This window comes from Xyrauchen texanus, chromosome 17, assembly GCF_025860055.1.
Source record: "Xyrauchen texanus isolate HMW12.3.18 chromosome 17, RBS_HiC_50CHRs, whole genome shotgun sequence".
Lineage (NCBI taxonomy): Eukaryota > Metazoa > Chordata > Actinopteri > Cypriniformes > Catostomidae > Xyrauchen > Xyrauchen texanus.
In genome coordinates this window covers 36,435,360-36,455,813 of record NC_068292.1, presented here as the reverse complement: position 1 = coordinate 36,455,813, position 20,454 = coordinate 36,435,360, and the positions used below count along the sequence as shown (strand labels likewise).

The 20,454-nt window shown below is 37.1% G+C and overlaps 1 protein-coding gene across 1 annotated transcript; it reads right to left on the bottom strand.

Annotated features, from left to right (window-relative positions):
• Positions 1–4,489: 4,489 nt before the first annotated feature.
• LOC127658244 (tumor protein p53-inducible nuclear protein 1-like) lies at positions 4,490–20,076 on the bottom strand. Its single transcript, XM_052147442.1, has 4 exons — positions 19,853–20,076; positions 16,157–16,481; positions 11,106–11,457; positions 4,490–6,844 (listed from the first exon to the last, which is right to left on the bottom strand). Exons 2-4 carry the CDS (start codon positions 16,278–16,280, stop codon positions 6,592–6,594), a joined length of 729 nt encoding a protein of 242 aa, XP_052003402.1. The 5' UTR covers positions 16,281–16,481; positions 19,853–20,076; the 3' UTR covers positions 4,490–6,591.
• Positions 20,077–20,454: the final 378 nt, after the last annotated feature.

Below are 20,454 nucleotides of genomic sequence, written 5' to 3'. Positions count from 1 at the left end.
ACACTACTCAATCCGTACTGGAAACACGATTGGTACTGCTCATGTGCGAAAACTGATGTCACTTCCTGTCATCGCCAACGTTTTTACGACAGTCTGCTCCATTTATATTATATGATGTCTATTTAGTTGTATTGAAAGTCTCACCTTGAAACCCAGTAATAATCATAAACGAAACAAGGGTTATTGGAAACTCAATGCCAGCCTGTTACAATCCGAAACGTATAACCAAGGGGTTAAAGACATAATTTATGAAATTACTTAAGACTCCAACCTTCTGTCTTATAGCTCCAAATGGGAATTTTTAAAATTCAGAATAAGAAACTTTTCAATCTCTTTCAGCACACAATTGCAACAATCTGCCCTTTTAGAGGAGACCAATTTGACAAGAGAGCTAAGTCTCTGTTGTAATAAACCCACGCTTACGGATTCTGACAAAAGGAAACTACTTTCACTACAAACCAAAATAGATAATATTTATACAAGAAAAGCAAATGGGGCCTTCATCAGATCCAGAGCAAAATGGCTCGAGGAAGGCAAAAGAAACTCTTCTTATTTCTGTAGATTAGAAAAAACTCGCCAGGAAAGAAATAACATAGGAACACTGGTCATTAATGAAAATGAATGCTCTGATCCTAAAACTATAACCAATGAAGTTTATTCCTTTTACAGCAACTTATATTCTTCTGGTTTCTCAGCTGATGCAACAGAGGCCTTCTTTAATAAAATCAGAGGTTTTATTCCCCAAATAAATGAGGAGTTCCAAAATACATGTGAGGCAGAAATTACGTATAATGAGCTAGAAAAGGCGTCGCAATGTCTGACTTCTGACCGCTCCCCTGGCCCAGTTGGCCTGAAAGCCAACTTTTATTTATTTCTGGGAGCATATCAAAGCACTTTTATTTGAAACACTTAAAGAAGCTTTAAACAACCGATCTCTTCCACAGACATTGAGGCAAGGTGTAGGCCTAATTGTTCTTATTCCAAAACCAAACAAAGATCCCAAAATTTTGGACAATTGGAGACCGATAACACTTTTAAACAATTATTATAAATTGCTAACACACATATTTTCAAATCGTCTTAAAGAGGGTCTTCCTCAAATAATAAGTGACACTCAATCAGGATTTATGAGAGGTAGATCAATACACAATAACGTTCGCCTTGTCCTTGATTTACTTGAATACAATGAGCATATAAAGGACGATGGCTTTATTCTCTTTTTGGATTTTTATAAGGCGTTTGACACGCTAGAACACCCCTTTATCATTAAGGCTCTGGAACTCTGTGTTTTGGGGAAAAATTTAGAAACACTATAAAATGTTTTTATAAGGACACCAACAGCTCAATATCTCTCTCAGGTGGAACTACGCCTCGCTTCACTATCAACAGAGGTATTAAACATGGCTGTCCCATCTCAACCCTCACTTTTCATAATTGCAGCTGAAATGTTATCAATCCTCGTCAAAAATTCAGATATTGAACAGTTAAATATCTTTGATAACCAAATAGTTATAAGTCAGCTGGCTGATGACACCACTCTATTTCTTAAAAATGTTGAGCAGGTCCCAAGGCTACTGAACACTGGTCATTAATGAAAATGAATGCTCTGATCCTAAAACTATAACCAATGAAGTTTATTCCTTTTACAGCAACTTATATTCTTCTAGTTTCTCAGCTGATGCAACAGAGGCCTTCTTTAATAAAATCAGAGGTTTTATTCCCCAAATAAATGAGGACTTCCAAAATACATGTGAGGCAGAAATTACGTATAATAAGCTACAAAAGGCGTTGCAATGTCTGACTTCTGACCGCTCCCCTGGCCCAGTATATCTAGCCTATATAACTATAGACTCATTCTCAAAAGCATCTGGGTTACAACTGAACCTGAAAAAATTTGAGTTATTATCTATACATGACTGCCACCTTCAGGCAGCATATGGTATCCCTATTAAAACTGCAGTCAAATATTTAGGTATACAAATAACCAAAGATACTAAGTTGAGTGAAACATTAAATGTATGGAACAAAATGGATGAATGTAAATCAAGATTAGACAGATGGTTAAATAGAGATCTTTCTCTGTTTGGTCGCATCTATATAACCAAAATGGAAAGCCTTTCAAGCTGCATTTCCCTAGCCTTTTCTCTGTCTATCTCCAACAAAGCGGCTAAAACCATCAATACATTACATTTTGATTACATCTGGAAAAGAAAACCCCATTATCTGAAAAAAGCCACTATAGTGAAGGACTATGAAGATGGTGGGCTACAAGCCATAGACTTTGATTGTATAAATGGAACCTTAAAGACTAAATGGTTAAGATGCTTTCTAGCAAACAGTAGTAGCTTCTGGTATTGTGTCTCCAGGGAACTGTTTAAAATAAATGGAGGTATTGATTTTCTTTTACGCTGTGATTTTGATGTTCCAAAGCTTTCTGTAAAATTGTCTGCATTTCATTCACAAGTTCTGTTATATTGGAAACTATTGTACAAACACAATTTTACTCCCCATGATGTACCCATCTGGAATTGCAGATTCATTCTCTTTAGAAATAAGTCCCTGTATTTCAGTGAATGGATGGAAAACAACATTTGGTCTGTCACAAATTTACTGGACAATTATGGCAATTTTTATCTTCTGAAGATTTTGGTACAAAATTTAATTTTCAGTGCAATCATAAACATTATAATATGGTTATCCAAAGCATCCCTTCTGCCTTCCTTTTGATGACAAAAAATGCACTACCTCATTTGTTCAACCCCCCTCATCTCCCTTCGTTGATGATTGCTGGTCACCAGTTCTGTAGTAAGGCTTTGCAGAACAAATTGTTCCGTGATCTCTTTACTCTGACTTTATACCCAATGCAATACAGCCGAAATGCTGCTTCTCTTATCTTCAGTCATTCTTCTCTGAAGAAACTACGCACAGATTTCTTAAAGTTACCTTTACCACCAAAAGCTAGAGAGCTCCATTTCAAAATATTTAATGATATATATCCTTCAAGAGACCTCCTCTCACATAGATTTAACTTCTAGCTAACTAACTGTATATTCTGTGATGAGAACATAGGGACCACGGATCATTTGTTTTTCTTCTGCTCTTACAGTAACATATTCTGGTGTGACTTGTATGATTGGCTGGAGCCTTATCTACAGTCTCTCTCCAGTTTCACTAGAGATAACATCACATTTGGAATGACAATGAAAGACAAAAACTATGAAATGCTTTTAAACACTTTAATTATCTCGGGTAAATTTTTCATCCACAAATGTAAATGTATAAAAACACAGCCTTTATTTACTGTCTTCAAGAGAGAATTTGCATTGTACTACAAGTCCCTGTGGTTTATGAACAAGAAAACAGCAAAGAAACTCCTTAATTTTATTGATGCCTTAAAATTAATTGAAGCCCCTTAACTATTATTTTATAACTGTTTCTTTATCTTATGTTTTTTTTTTATTATTATTACTGTAATTATTATTTTTTTACTTTAATTTACTATCCTTTTCCTAAAGTTGTTTGTAATTTTACGTGCTCTGTTTCCTGTTAGCACTGATATTCTTGTGTATTCTGACTAAGCCAGATATTGTTGTAAATTTTACAATTCGATTTAAAAATAAATAAATAAAAATAAATAAATAAATAAAAAGCTAACGGAGTGATATATTGTGTCAAAATAAAAGTTTCTCAAGAAATATGTATGAATGAATCTGGCATCGTCCATGTTTCCTGTTCTTTCTGACAACAAAGCACATGAGCACAACGTACTTGTAATTGCCACTTCCAATAGCAAATCCCAGGTGAAAAAGACGTACAATTAAGTGTATTAAAAATGCATTACATTATATTTGTATTGTACTAAAAACATATTTAAGTACATTTTTAATACACTTAATTGTACGTCTTTTTCACCTGGGGAAGGCAGCATAAAGTCAGGCTAGTACATCACATCCAGAATGTGTTGACCATGAAACTGTAAAATGTAAATAAATGTCTCCTTGATGCAGTATTATATATTTCTCCTATATGACAATATCTTCAGTATGTTGTTTTTGTGCATAAACAGCTTCCTAAAGATCATATTAAAATTCCACATTTAATAGATTAATTCACTAAGGACAAAAACCAAACAAAACTACTTACCCAAAGCCTAACCACAGTCTGCATTGAGGTAAAGGACAAGGAGGGTACAATCAAATGGGTACAGTTACAAATCTACACGATCAAGGCTAATACCTACACTGGTACAATGATTAAATGGCTTTAACTAATCATGGCTCGGGATTCTTGAGAGATTATGTGGGTTGTGTTACAGGTTGGTATGGAGTGGAAGTCTTTCAGTATAATGTGGTTAAGTGATTAAATTACAGAATAAATTAAACGTATGATGCCAGAACAAGCAAAGTCCTGCCAGTCTAGTGTCTATATATCCACATTACACTTCTCAGCTGACTATATACTTCAAGACAGCAAAACACATTAGTTTGTATTAAACATTTATTGAGAAGAGAGTATACATACTAACAAATAGCTGGTTTCAAGACATGAAATGACAACTTATTTGCAAATTAAACTACTCATATAAAACAGTTTGTGTATGACATGTATCCAAAAACGCATCCATTCAAGATAAAGATAAATAAACAATGCTAAAACCCTACACTTTTGGCAAAGTGCTGTATTATTCCAGTAAAAAATAAAATAAAGAAACCTTAACAAACCTTAGCAATGCCACAGAAAAATATACTTCACACATTAAACACATAAAACATTTGCTACATTTGTGTAAAAAGTTGACAGAGCAAGTGGCTCACAGAGACAAGTTAATCCTCTGTGCATAGTAAGTTACATTTGTTTGTGTCCCTTTGGACAAATTTCAAGTTCTTTCCGGATGCATTGTCATACTGTTCACCTGGAAGGCACATGATCCCCAAATTCAATTCAAGGCTAAATTAAATCCCTGTTATGAATACCAAATATCAGGTTCATAAGGAAAGGGGGCCCCTCCAGTATAACTCGTGGAAAATGAAGAGATCCATACATTCCATTCCCTTTGTCCACAGAGAAAATGTCAGAAAATGCAACATACTGGTGAAGACAGACTACAGCAAGCAAAAGAAGCGAAGGTCTGATAACCCTTAGGGGCAGTAGAGTCACTTAAAGAAATTTTGCATGTCCTCATACTTTTCATACTAAGGTACATATAACACACTGCTTGTGTTGACAGAGTTGTAGACATTTTCTTGAGTTGCGCATATGTATTCTGCTGAATGTCAGAATTTCTGAACTCATTCATTAAGGGGAGACATTTACCTTGGCAGTGTCACCGGAAATGTACAACACCAGGCTATAAAGGAATAGAAAATGAGAAACATAAACTACAAAGAAAGATTGTTGCTACTTTAAATATTTCGTTCAGCAAATACAACTTGTAATTTGTCAAAAAAAAAAAAAAAAACATGATAAAAAAGGCATATAACAAAATCTTAAATTCTGAATTAAAATGCTAACAGTTTCACTCCGTCGTCAAAGGTTTTAACTGTCAATAAAGATACATTTCGTTTTCACAGTCCTTGGACGAGCAAGTGTTTTGCTTCCATTCAAAATTGTTAGACACATGTTTTGTTAAAGATTTACAAGAATTACAAGTATTTCCACAAGATAACATACACATTGACAAAGTTAGAGGTTCTCCAGTATTCACACAATTTAGACAATTTATCTTCTGAAATTAATCTGCATTCTTGCAAGAGCAAAGGTGAACAGCGATGACCCTGAGACATGTACTGCAGATATAGAGCAAACATGAAAAACAACATTAAAACACTTGATTTTTTTGTTTGTTTGTTTCTTTTTCACCTGTTGGAAAACTATCACTACACAGTCATACATCAAATCAGTCACTAAAGTAGGGGGGAAAAAACGCTGCTTACGTACATATCTATGCAGATAACATACACTCGTATCAACTTCATACTGATATGTAATATATTCAATATTGTTTTCTTTTGAAAATATTTTTGAAGTTTTTTATATATATATTTACATATTTTGAAACCTACTATGGAAACAAAGCTTTTAGTGATAATAAACCTAGTATATCTTACAATTATTTTTTTTTTAAGAGAAAAAAATGAAAAGGAAAAAAGCATCTGAACTACAGAATCACAGGCAGGTTCCTTTCTAACCAGAAAATTGCTGCAGATGATTTAGTCATTGATGTGATTGAACTCAGTATGGCTTTCAAGAAGCTGTGTCTCTAAAGCAGCGAAAAGAACTTAAAAGGCAACAAATGTGTCAAGCTGCCAATACGTGCTACGGAACACACCTGAGCACTGCTTAGGAAAGTGCCTTTGACGGCAGACAAACACTTGGTAACTGAACACAGTTCAACCCTTGTGACACATAACATAAGACAGAACATCATGCAGTCACATTCAAGTGGAGCGGAACCTGCCGTGAAGTAAAGTGACCTATGGCATTGATTCTAAAGGACTCCAATCCTTCTGGTGAAATTACTACTTCTCCCAGTGTGGAGGTGGAGAGGGAGCTGCGTACAGGGTAGGATGGGGGAGTGCAATGAGGGCTGCCTCAGTAGTTGTACTGTCTCTGTCCCGGCTGGTGAAGGTAGCCTCCAGTGGCTTTGGCCTGTCTGGCTCTGCCATTGCGCAGCAGGTTGAGGCGACGGAGGCCGTTGCGGGACAGTTGCTGACGCTCCACATGGTCACGGATGTGTTGGGCCAGTCGGCCGCTCTTTGTCTGCTCCACGAAGCCTGCGTGGGCAGCGACGATGGCGGCTGCATAGCAGCCAGAGGGGTGACTTGGCCTGCGCTGAACTTCAGATCTGAAAAACCATACAGAACAGAATATGTCAATCACTACTCAACAATAATTATCTTGTAAAAGCAGTACATACAGTTGAAGTCAGAAATTTAAAAGCCACCTAAGCTAAATACATTTAAAATCATTTTTTACAATTCCTGATATTTAATCATAGAAAACATTCCCTGTCTTAGGTCAGTTAGGATCACTACTTTATTTTAAGAATGTGAAATGCCCAAATAATAGTAGAGAAAATGATATAGTTCAGCTTTTATTTCTTTCATTACATTCCCAGTGGGCCAGAAGTTTGCATACACTTTGTTAATATTTGGGAGCATTGCCTTCAAATTCTTTAACTTGGTTCAAACTTTCTGGGTAGCCTTTGCACAAGCTTCTCACAATAAGATGCTGGAATTTTGTCCCATTCCTCCAGACAGAACTGGTGTAACTGAGTCAGTTTTGTAGGCCTCCTTGCTCGCACATGCTTTTTCAGTTCTGCCCACAAATTTTCTAATGGATTAAGGTCAGGGCTTTGTGATGGCCACTCCATTACCTTGACTTTGTTGTCCTTAAGCCATTTTGCCACAACTTTGGAGGTATGCTTGGGGTCATTGTCCATTTGGAAGACCCATTTGTGAACAAGTTTTAACTTTCTGGCTGATGTTGCTTGAAATTCCACATAATATTCCTTCCTCATGATGACATCTATTTTGTGAAGTGCACCAGTCCCTCCTGAAGCAAAGCACCTTCACAAAATGATGCTGCCACCCCCATGCTTCACAGTTGAGATGGTGTTCTTCAGCTTGCAAGCCTCACTCTTTTTCCTCCAAACATAACGATGGTCATTATGGCCAAACAGTTCAATTTTTGTTTCATTGGACCAGAGACAATTTCTCCAAAAAGTACGATCTTTGTCCCCATGTGTACTTGCAAACTGTAGTCTGGATTCTTTTAATGGCAGTTTTGGAGCATTGGCCTCTTCCTTGTAGAGCAGCCTTTCAGGTTATGATGATATAGGACTGGTTTTACTGTGGATATAGATACTGGTCTAGCTGTTTCATCCAGCATCTTCATAAGGTCCTTTGCTGTTGTTCTGGGAATGATTTGCACTTTTCTCAGCAAACTACGTCCATCTCTAGGAGACAGAATGCATCTATTTCCTGAGCAGTATGATGCCTGTGCGGTCCAATGGACTATTGTTTGTACAGATGAATGTGGTTCCTTCAGGCATTTGGAAATTGCTCCCATGGTTGAACCAGATTTGTGGAGGTCCACAATTTTTGAAAAAGCTAATTTTGCTTTTGATTTTCCCATGATGTCAAGCAAAGAAGCACTTTGAAGGTAGGCCTTAAAATACATCCACAGGTACACCTCCTATCAGAAGCTAATTGGCTAATTATCTAAAGGCTTGAAATAATTTTCTGGAATTTTCAAAGCTGCTTAAAGGCACAGTTAATTTAGTGTATGAAAACTTCTGATCTACTGGAATTGTGATAAAGACAAGTTTGGGGGTAACGGAATATATGTAACAGGGTTACGTATTTAAAATTCAAAATATAAGTAACTGTAACTGTGAAATGTATTCCACTACAGTTACATTTAAAATAATTGGTAATTAGAAAACAGTTACATAAAAAAATTATTTTGATAACGGATGAGACTTCTTTGCATTTTATTGTCATTTGTTTAATTTAATATTTTGGCGATCCAAAGTGCATTTGAACAGAGGTGAAACACTTTCTTATGATGTGATACATTCATACAAACAGACAGAGAAGTCATTTTGAAGTAAGTTTGGAGCAGAAGAAATGGAAATAAACCTTGTATAAAATATCAACTTTACGCTTAGCTAAAATGCTATTTCTAGCCATTTTACATGCACATTACCAGGCATGATCATGTTTTTTTTTTATCTTGAAAATTGACGTTGCTTTAATGCAAGCTTTAATATCCTGTAATGTGGAAACTAACTAATTTATCAATATTACTTGATAAAGTGATTTTTATCACATACTTTTATATCTCTTTTCCAGTTCAATTAATCAAATCGCATGATCATACAGAACATCTCAGGTTTTTAAATCCATATGGATCTCTTTCTCAATGACAATACCAGCAGTGACAGCCGACTCATCAGCAAGATGTTGTGCTTTTCGCTCTTGAATTACATACATCACTTAAAGCTTGATTGCATCACTCAAGGCCAGCTAGAAGGCCTCAACTGTGACATATCCTAAAGATCACACCTACCAAGAACAAATAAATCAATCTGATTGGCTGATGAATATGGCAATCTGACTTTAGTTGCTCATTCATTTGCACTGTTGAGGGATTCTGTGGAAAGTCTGAAGGGGTGGAGCTCAGACTCACAAGCTGCTTCTGCTAATGAGCTTGGCTTCCGGCATGCGATTCATGAAACAGTCGTCACAGTTTACTTGTAAGCATCAAGGCATAAATTCTGACTGGATAAACTTTTTGTTTTTCTCTATTTGTATGTAGATTTATTAAGAGTGGAAAGCGATTAAAAAGACATGATTGAGAATGAAAGGATGAAAAATATTTATTTATTTGGCATGTTAGGCCAACAGAGAAGGCTTTGCTAGCACTGAGAATTCGTCACTGCCATCACAGTATGTACTGTATTTGCTGAAGGATGCACTTCTCGAGCGGTAAAACAGTACGTTCTTTAGGTATTCATGCGAGTAGTATGAATAGGTTTCAGGCATACTTCTTCTGGGGATGTGGGTATTGACCCTTGACTGGAATTTGACATAATAACAACAACTACTGTACAAAAACAATCTACTCTGGTTTCAGAATCGGAAATTGTAGGTTATCCAGGTATTTCTCACTTACTGCTTCATGAATACAGAGGATTCAGAAATACTACTACATTTTTTTTTTAGAAAAAAGTAACCACTTTTTTTCAGTTTGTTTATACTTCATCATTATTTATTATACCATCCTGCAAAGGAAAAACTTGAGAAACTACTGTATACATTTAGCTAAAACTGATTTAAAGGGGTAGTTCACCCAAAAATGAAAATTCTCTCATCATTAACACCTTCATGCCCTCCCAGATGTGAATGACTTTCTTTCTTCAGCAGAACAAAAACAAAGATTTTTAGAATAACATTTCAGCTCTGTATGTCCGTACAATGCAAGTGGTGTGGGTGTCAAAATTTTTAAGCTCCAAAATGCAGATAACCAAAAACAAAAGAAGAAGAATTTAAAAGTAATAGTGAAAGTGGAGAGTAATAGTTAAAAAAGGAATTGCAGTAAATTGAACTGTTTCTCACCCACACCTATCATCATGCTTCAGAAGATATAGATTTAACCACTGGAGTCTTATGTACTACTTTTATGCAGCCTTTATGTGCTTTTGGAGTTTAAAAATGTTGGCACCCATTTACTTGCATTGTATGGACCTAAACAACTGAAATATTCTTCTAAAAGTTATACACGTCTGATATGGCATGAAGGTGAGTAAATGATAAGAGAATTTCATTTTTGGGTGATCTATCCCTTTGGCGTCTTAGACAATGATCTGTCCTGTCACATACATGTTTTGACTATGCTCACATTCAGAGAAAATAGAATGAGACTATTTTAAAATCCACATTTGGCTGGGCAATCAAAATAATTCATTTGAAGCCATTATTTTGGTGTTCACAGGGATAGATCTGTTGTCTAATGATAGGGAATCCCTGAAATTTAAACCTCTTCACACAATGCAACATCATGATACATTGAGATAAAACCATCAAAATCATATTGCCATTACAGTATTGTAGTAGTACCCCTTCCAAACTCCTAAAATTGAGCTTGTACATAGAAGAAATTCAGTAGAGCTTTATAAGTGCATGGGCAAATAAACAACATAGGGGCAACATATCCAGTGGTTCAATTGCAGGGATTCCCACCATTCAACTGAATAAACTAATAAGTCATAAAACAAAAGAAACAGAGCTGCTTTAACAAAACTCTGAACTGAACGAATATTAGAAAATAAGACATATCGGGTATGGTTTATTGTACTCTAAAATTAAAGCGATAGTTCACCCAAAATACAAATTAATTTCTTTCTTTCATGGATGTGTCAATCATCATTCACTTTCATTGTATGAAAAAAAGATTAATTGAAAGACAACAGTGACTGAGGCTGTCAGTCCCAAACAATCTGCTTCTCCTTTGGTGTTCCACAGAAAAAAGAAAATAATATGGGTTTGGATGACAAAATGTTCATTTTGGTGAACTATCTCTTTAGGGGAATCAGTCTTTACCTTAAAATTGATGACTCACGGGTGCCGTCCTTAGCAGGCCATTGAAGGGGGCTGTGAACAGCGTACACAGACATGCTGGGGTGCTCGATCAGTAGGTTCTCCAGAGGACTGGTCTCCAGCAGAACTGGCGCTCTGCCCCCAGCCATGAAACAAGGTGGAGGCGTGATAAACCAGCTCTCTTCCAGCCCATATGTTGCCTCCAGACACAGGAAGCTGTTGTCCTTGCCGTCAATATCCGCCGCAGAGTCCAGAGATGAGCAGGAGGAGTAGCGCACAGGAGAGTCCAGGGGAGCGACATCGTCAGAGCTCACAGCCACAAAATCCTCTCCACATGCACTGGAGCAGGCCTTCGCTACATGGACAGAGAGAAAGACAGTTACTACAGTTTGATAATACTGCGAGCAAATAATCATTATAATTTCCTATAATAGTCAAGAATAATTAGTTGTGTTTGCTGAAGCAAGCATCGCTGTTACAATTGCTCATTCTTAGGTTTAGGAATTCGAGCAAACAGCTAACTCTATGTATTAAGCTTCTATGCGTAGCTCGTTCCAAACTGTATGTTTTACGGACATGAATGGTGCCTAAAACCATGCAGCTTATTGAGGTTTATTGCTATCACTTTTCAAAGCAATTTATGCAGAAGATAAAAGGTGTGGAAAACCGAAAAAAAAAGGCAGGAGAAAAGTCATTCAAATTCATGAGGAAAGACAAATCAGTAATATTCAGCAGCAAAGCGCTACTGGGATGGTCGAATAAACTATAACCCAATTCTAACTCTACACCTTATTCAAACAGGGAGTGCTTTCTTGAAAATATGATTGACTATTCCCCTTCAATCCTTTTTTTAATTTTTTATCTGCAACCTGAGCCATAACAACCTGAATATCATAAAGACATATGGGGTGGGCTATTTTGACTTTTGCCACTGAGAAACCACCTAGCAACCACCCTGAACACCACAGCAACCACAATACCATATAGCAATACCCTGAAAACCACCCACAATACCTTTACGCGGTGGTGAGTTTTACACAGGTAAGCACTACTAACATTTTATAAAGAAAATGTAAAAATCTAGTTAAACCAACATAGAATTAACAGAAGAATTGTTTGACAGACAAAATAATATGAAGGTGAATAAAAGAGAACCGTAATTATTCAAAATCATCCCTGGTTGATACTAAAAACATCTGAACACAGAATGAACCGAATAATCAATACCTTCGATCAATAAACCATGTGAAGTTGAATAAAAGGGAAAATAATTCATTGAAAGTATCACTGGTTCTATTAAGAATGAGTCATGCTCCCAGATATACCTAAAGAGTAAATATTTTTGTCCACAGTTCATCTTTATTTGGACTCTTTGTGGCTCCTGGAAGCAAACCAAATGCTGTAAACAGCTGGCTTTTTGGACAGAGCCCCACAGTGCTATGCGTTCCCTTGCCTCTATGGTGCAGTGTGATTGAACAATCCCTACCTTGAATTAAGCAAGCATGAACACTGCAGGAGCCTCTGATTACATGCCGTTCATGTGACGAATGCTACTTACAGTAAAAACTATGACAATAGCTGTATATCTACACTAAATACAATACAGGACTGATTAGTCACTAAACAAGTACCACACCCATATCACTGATGTTATACACAGAACATCCATTGTACAGTGCCACACCGTTTATCTGCAGTTTTGTATGCTACTGCCAAATTACATCCAACTTCTTCTCAACTCAGCTGGTTAAGAAGGCTCTTAACCCTCTTATAGGCACTCTCCAATGTCCTTGTGAAGTCAGTTAACCTCTAATCCTCTCACCATCTTGGGCAGCAACCGCTGTTGTATCATGCTGGATATTCCTGTCGAGCTAAAATACAAAACAAGTGACGTGTCTCTCCACTCCCCTGTTGTCCACCTCAGCCTTCAGGCAATAATTAATGTTTGTAATTGCTCCATGTTCAAGGCCTTCCCATGCTATGTGCAGTTAGATGTAACTCAATCTGTCCTGTTTTTACTGCAGACCCCACTGCAAACAGTTTTGTCTGGCAAGCTAAAAGCTGTGTTGCCAATGCACGATCAGCGCTTCACTTATCAGAGGGGAACTGGGCCAACCAGATTCCCTTGCAGCTGAAATATTCACACACATACACAATATGAGAAGGGACTGTACAGACAGCAAGGCCTCTATTTGGGCAGGTAGCATACGAAGGCATCTAATAAGGGCATTGCTTCTGTGCCAAGGGTTACAGAATCAACCTTGTGTCTGAAATTTGGCTCCAGTAGACCATGTCAACTGAATCAGATGAGGTTAGCTAGGGACATCTCAGACATAATATGTCTTTTTCAGGCACAGACTGAAACTGTTAAGGATTTCTTATGCTGATCATGGGGCAAAATTTAAAGAATTCTGTGGAATGTTTTTAAAATTGTAAAAATGTGACTACTACACTCTTATCGGTATCTGAAACCATAATCAAATTAGAATGTGCGAAATCAGCCAAAATATTTATTAAATTAACAAGGCCTGGGGAATGTGTAGAATTTTGTGAATGACTTTCCAATTCTGCAGAACTCTGTTCTGGGGGTTTGTCATTAGATAAAATGCTTATTAGGTCAGTTATCCTGATACAGACTAAGGGGCCATTCCCACAGGGTGCGTTTTTGTGTTGAAAACTGTTAGATAAAGTGCAGAGGGGCTCCTTTTAAAAGTTTGCCCTCTTTTAACTTGACACACTATCTTAAATCAAAGCATTCGTGGTGTGAGACACTGAAGAAATAAAGACTAGTGAAAGTGTATTGTGTAAATTTAGTGCAGACGAATACAAGAATACATCCTGTGTGAACAGCCCCTAAGCCTGTTCATTGATCGCAACCCTGACATAGATTGAGATCCATATTTCAGTTCACTGATCAAAGATATTAAATATCAAAATATAGCAACATTTTTTTCAAAATTGTGTTATGAACTGAATCGGGTCTCTTAGACTACGATCTGGCCTGTGACTGATGGTTTTATAAAAAAAACATTGTACAGATTCAATACAAATTAAGCTCAATCAACAGCATTTTGGGCATAATGTTGATTACCTAAAAAAAATGTTGTATTAGTCTTTCCTTCATAAAAACAAAACAAAAGCATACATCACAATTCAATTAAGGCACTTTCAATGAAGGGGACTGGGGCAATAAACTACACACAGTTTCAAATATATGCCCATAAAACATAAACATTTTACATGTTAACATGATTTATGTGTGATAAAATCCCTTACTAATTGTATCTGTTGAATTGTATCTGTAACCGGGATTACAGGGTTTTGTTGTCATAACAACAAATTTGTAACATTGGATATACCTGTAACTTTGTACAGATAAGATAACTAAATGTTTTATCACACTAAAATCATGTTAACATGTATAATGTTTATGTCTAATGGGCAGAATTTTAAATCAGTGTGTATGTAAGCGTTTATGGACTGGCCCCATTAACTTCCATTGTAAGTGCCTTACTGTAACTGCAATTTTTTTATTTAATAAACAATTAAATAATGAATTCATTTTTTTATTTTGTGGCAATCAAAATTATGCCACAAATGTTGTTGATTGAGCTTAACCATGCTTAGATTCAGAGAAACGGAATGTGAAAATGTGATCATCTATATCAGGGGTCCCCAAACTACGGCCCGCGGGCCGAATACGGCCCGCCCCCACATTTGGACCGGCCCTCTGAACAATGCCATGCAGAGAAATATTTTTCCAATTTAATTTTAAATATGTTTTAATCATATATTTGTGTTTGATAATACATATTGGTTTTCAAAATAAAATTTCCCTTAGTTATAATTATTAAAGTAGCCAAATTATTTGTTAGATTCACCCGGGTTAACGTTCCATCGTGATCGAGCGGGTGCACGCGATCCAGCAAGAAAATTTAAAGTGACAACAAAATGGCCAAACGGTTGGGAAAGAGAAAAGTTGATTCAGAATGCAGGGTATTTAACCAAAAGTGGACAAGTGATTATTTTTTTGTTCAATGCAAAGAAATGGCTGTTTGCCTCATCTGTCAAGAAACAGTCTCCGTGTTCAAAGAATACAATCTGCGCCGACACTATGAAACCCGCCACAGAGACAAGTATGCGAGTTTACAAGGCCAAATGAGAGCAGACAAAGTGTCGAAGCTAAAAAGTGGACTATCTGCTCAGCAAAATACGCTTGTATGGCAAACCCAGTTGAACCAGTCATCCATTCGAGCTAGCTTTCAGGTAGCTAAACTGATTGCAACCTGCTGTAGGCCATTCAGTGATGGTGAGTTCGTAAAGAAATGTATTAATGCTGTTGCGGAGGAGGTGTGCCCCGATAAGAAAGATGTCTTAAATGCGGTGAGTCTGTCCGCAAGTACAATCACCAGACGAATTGAAGAAATGGGGTATAATATGCCCAGCTGAAGGAAAAAGTGAAAGAATTAGATTTTTTTGCATTAGCGCTGGATGAAAGTAATGACGTGCAGGACACGGCACAGCTGCTCATTTTTCTTCGTGGAGTTAGCTCAAACTTTGAAGTGTCTGAGGAGCTGGCAGCCCTAAAAAGTCTCAAAGGTACTACGACAGGGGAGGATATTTTTGGTAAAGTGTGCCAAACGATAGAAGAGTTGGATCTAGACTGGTCTAAGCTGGCCAGCATCACGACTGACGGAGCTCCTAGTATGGTTGGCGCGTCAAGGGGACATAGTTCACACTGATTAGCCTAATACACATGAGTAAGTAAATAATTTGATTTCAATAGCAATGAATATGAAAAAATGTCATTACGATAGTAATAATGCTCTTTTAACAGGCTATATATCACTTGATATTTATGGTGCATAAATAATAAATTAATCTAGCATTAGGAGGCATAATACTGTAAATCCATTTAAAATCATAATAAAATCTCCACAATAAATCTCTCCGGCCCATGCCATTTTCTGTTAGACTATGGCCCTCCATTATAGAAAGGAAAAATGATGTGGCCCTCATAGAAAAAAGTTTGGGGACCCCTGATCTATATTCACCTAGATAATCAACCAGGATCCATTCATCATCTTCCTCCTTCTCGTTGAAGTCTGGATCTGCAGGGCATCGACTGCCCTCCTCCAGGGAGTCTCCAAACAAGATGCTGGTAAACCTCTGGAACATGATGGTGTCCTGGGCAGAGGTGCAAGGCTGGACAGTCCTGCTGGCAGTGGGCGAGAACCGGGATCTTTGGTCATCAGCTGCGAGAGCTGCTCACTGAGATCTTGGTAAAGGTGCTGAGGAGCATTAGTCACTCCTTCTCAGCTGAGGAACACCTGAGGAAGTTCAGACATAGCTCTTTTTGATTGTGCAAAAACAAAGGCCCTGGAGGACACAAGAGAAGAACACTGAATCAGTGTCTATGACTTAAACAAAGGAACAAACACCTAATTTTATCCAATACTCTTGTAGACAAAGACACTCACTTTTACCCCAAAATGGTTACTCAATGAAATTATACATTACACAGATAAAGGAAGCAGCCTCCATGTACAGAACATAATTTCTTCATGTACATAACACAATTATTTACATGTCATGAGCGTCTCATGTTCTGTTGTGATCAGCCTTAAATTACAGGTCCATGCTCATAAAAGACAGACAGATATTTATGAGAACAGATCAGCCACAACAAAGCAATGTAAATTGTCTTGGTTGTCACCTGTCCACTTCACAAGAAGCTTATGCCTATGAAAACTGATCTATGCACAGATACACCCGGACTCGTTCAGGAGTATGACTAATGAGGGTACCCTTATCCGCTGTTTTGCTTGTGACAACAAAGAAAGACAGCAGTGACTACAAGCTGTTCTTCACCCCTGTGCATCATGAGACAAGGCAACTATGGCAGAGTGGAGGGCAGGGTCATGATTCTGCACACCTGGCCCCTAATCAGGCTAATTAGCCCTCGAGAGGGATAAAGGCTGACCGAAGATGGCAGTGCGACAGAGAGAGAGATTTACGGACAGCTGTCCGACACCTTTGTGTGTATGTGTCTTTTTGGTTAATTTATAATGAAAATATTATTTATATTATCAAGCCAGTTCTCGCCGCCTCCTTTCCATTAATCCCTTTACAGCAACCAATTCATACTCCCTTCCACCTGCATACTGTCATGGCAGAGTGCTTTCTTTGACTGTTAAGATGGTGGGGTCACATTCATACAGTAAGTATCCCTTTTGAACCCCAAAAAGAGGATTATCTGCACACACACACACATTTTTACCAACATTTTAGCAGATTCTCTCAAAATAAATTTTGTAAGATGCAAACAACAAATCTGTATTTAATCAAAATCTCTATGCAATCCATGCATTGTATTGGTGAGTGGTACTCAGATCTAAAAACATGGCAGAATTGGCCTGGTGTGTACAGAACATACAGTGCATTGCGTGAAATCCATTTTCAAGGCATTGATACTATGCATCAAACAAGGTATACAATTGAAACAAAAATGCAAATACAAAATGCACATTACGCTGCACTAGATATGTAAGTGTATGAAACAGCAATGGATCCATCAAGAAAATAATAACAGAATTAAAGCTGAAAATATTGGAATCGTTCACACTTTCACACTATTTGAACGGGTTATTACGTAACATCAGCCTATAGAGGGAGTGACATAAAAGGCGCAACAACATATTTCAATGTTTATTGGCATATATTGTGGCGAACTGAATGTCTATAATTGCTGAATAAGTTCAGAACAACATTCTATGAAGAAGTATGGAGAAAAACAGTATGAAAGCTGGCTTAAATGGAATGCAGCAAAACAACACACCTCATTAACATAGCTACTTCTGCATAGTAAACAAGACAAGTAATACTCATAAAAACAGGAACACCCCTTATAGACCTTATTCAGAGTATCTCATATTAATTTATTTTGACAGATACAAAAATAAGGCTATGAGGGAAAGTAGTCTTAAAGGGTTACTTTGGTGTTGACCGTTCAGCTGACAAACCTGTTCCAAAGATTTTCAGTAAAATCAAATATCAAATAAATTATAATAATAAAAACTAATGAGAAAACATGAGTTGTAAAAATGTGATGTTATCTAGGAGCTTTCTACAGTGCATACCATTAAAGAGACTGTACTTCAATCCAGGGCCATAACTGCAATATACTTTGAGGGGGACAAGTCCCCTCCAATAATTAGATATGGCCAATTTTTTGTGTGCTCAGTAGTCTAACACCACTCTTCAATGTCATCTGAGATCAAATCAATGAAGGCAGGAGTCGCAGGACTAAAGTTTCAGAAGATAAGCGGAAAAACTCATGGATTATTACAGCTGCTTGCAAAAACAAGCAGTTCAGGCCACTGTTTTAGGATTAAAATGTTGTACCAACCAAAAGTAAACTATTCACCATTTGGCAAAATTTCCCATTTCAAATCGAAAATATGTAATTTACAGTACGTGATTTATATGTCATTCATAATTGTGAATGTGAAAACATTAACAGAGCATGTCAGGCTTAAGATAAAGCGTGAATGTGTGTACATTGTAAAGGAATTGAATGAATGTTGTAATCTGGCATGTTTAGAAAATTCACATAACATTGTCTAAGAAAATAATCAATAAAACACAAAGTAGAGAGTTATTGCCATCAGATTAAAACTGTGACTTGAGGCTTCCATTGAGTTTTTAGGTTGTAACAAGGACAAACTAGTAGAATATATTTTTAGTGCAAATATTATTAGGTAATAATCAACAATAAATTTAAGATTTTCTAAATAATATATTTATGTCTTTAATTCTGAATTTTGTACAGCATCTCCTAAATCGTCTTATTTTTTAAGAGACCGTTTTATTTTGAGTATGTCCTTGTCAGGTCTGTGCTCAGAAAAATTAGCCACCAGTTAAAGGAGTCGTTCACCTAAAAAATTAAAATGTACCCATATGCTGTTAGTTTTTCTTGGAACATAAAAATAGATATTTTAAGCAGATCTAATCCATAGGATAAAAGTACATAGTGAGCAGGAGCGGTCAAGCTTCATAAAGGACAAATACGAATATGCATTATTAAAGGTTCAGTATAAAGACATCATAACAGTAGTTCCAAACTTTCTGGGGCCAAACAACATCTTAGTGTTGTATGGACTACTTTTAAGGTATTTTAATGATGACCCAAATTCAACACAGTGAGAAAAGTAATAGCACATGAATTGCACAACACATGCAGCAGCTGTAATGCATTCTGAGCAACATATGCAGTTATATGTATAATTACACAGGTGCGAAAATATTTAAAACCTGTATTTGGACAGTCAAGCCATATATGATGTTTTCTTGACCCGCACCCAAAGAGACAGCACTGTGGAGGAGGGATGAATGTAACCCTACACCAATCGATAGGGCGGACTGCAAACGCTCAACTGGCACGGCTGAACAAAGCTTAATCCGTAATATCCAAACATGCTCACATTGCAGAATCAAACAATGAACATATATCACATCGCTTGCAGACTCGGATGAGTTGTGCATACAATAGCCTAATTCCACGAAAGACGGATTAGAATACATTTGTTTTCTTGTTTTAAAAAATGTAACTTTTGACCACAAATTCACTTTTGAAAGCACTCAGTAGCACTGTGTATTTCTTATAATTTTTCTGAAATGTTGCAGAAACGTTTTCATAACGTATCAGAACAAAGTAGTGTCCGTCGATGAACAAAGAACGTTTAACTCACCTGCGGTAAAAAAATATAAAATGTAAACAGGAAGAGGGTTGACGACTTCAAGAACAAAAACAGATCACTTCAAGTGTTTGAGGTAGATTACTTGTCGTACGAAATACAAAAATATATTAATATAATTCTTCTCAGAAGAAAGTACACGTTTGTGGACCCTTTAGTTCGGAGTTTCGCAGTCGGTTCTTTTTCGTTTCTTCTCCGAGGTCTCAACTGCTCCCTTTGTTATTGTTGTGGAAAATGAACAGCTGATTAGGCGTGACGTTGCTGAGGACGGCCCATGGGAGGGGCTTATTGGGACACTCTCGGCCAATGAAATGCTGCCTATGACTGTGACTGACTGTCACCAACGCACGTGACCTCATCCCGGGAAAGGCAAGACCGGGCAGAGCGTTACATGACAATATTGGCTGGACTGTACAAAGTTTTTGAAAAATTGCTAGTGTGAACTTTTGTTATTTTCAATTTTTATGGTTACATTGGTTCGATAAAGGTTAAGCAAAAACAAGGCAAGTTTTGAAATTGTCCAGCTCCCTCCCTGTTTTGGGCAAACTATCAAAACATTCTCAACATAATTGTTAATCATTAACTTACACAGGATA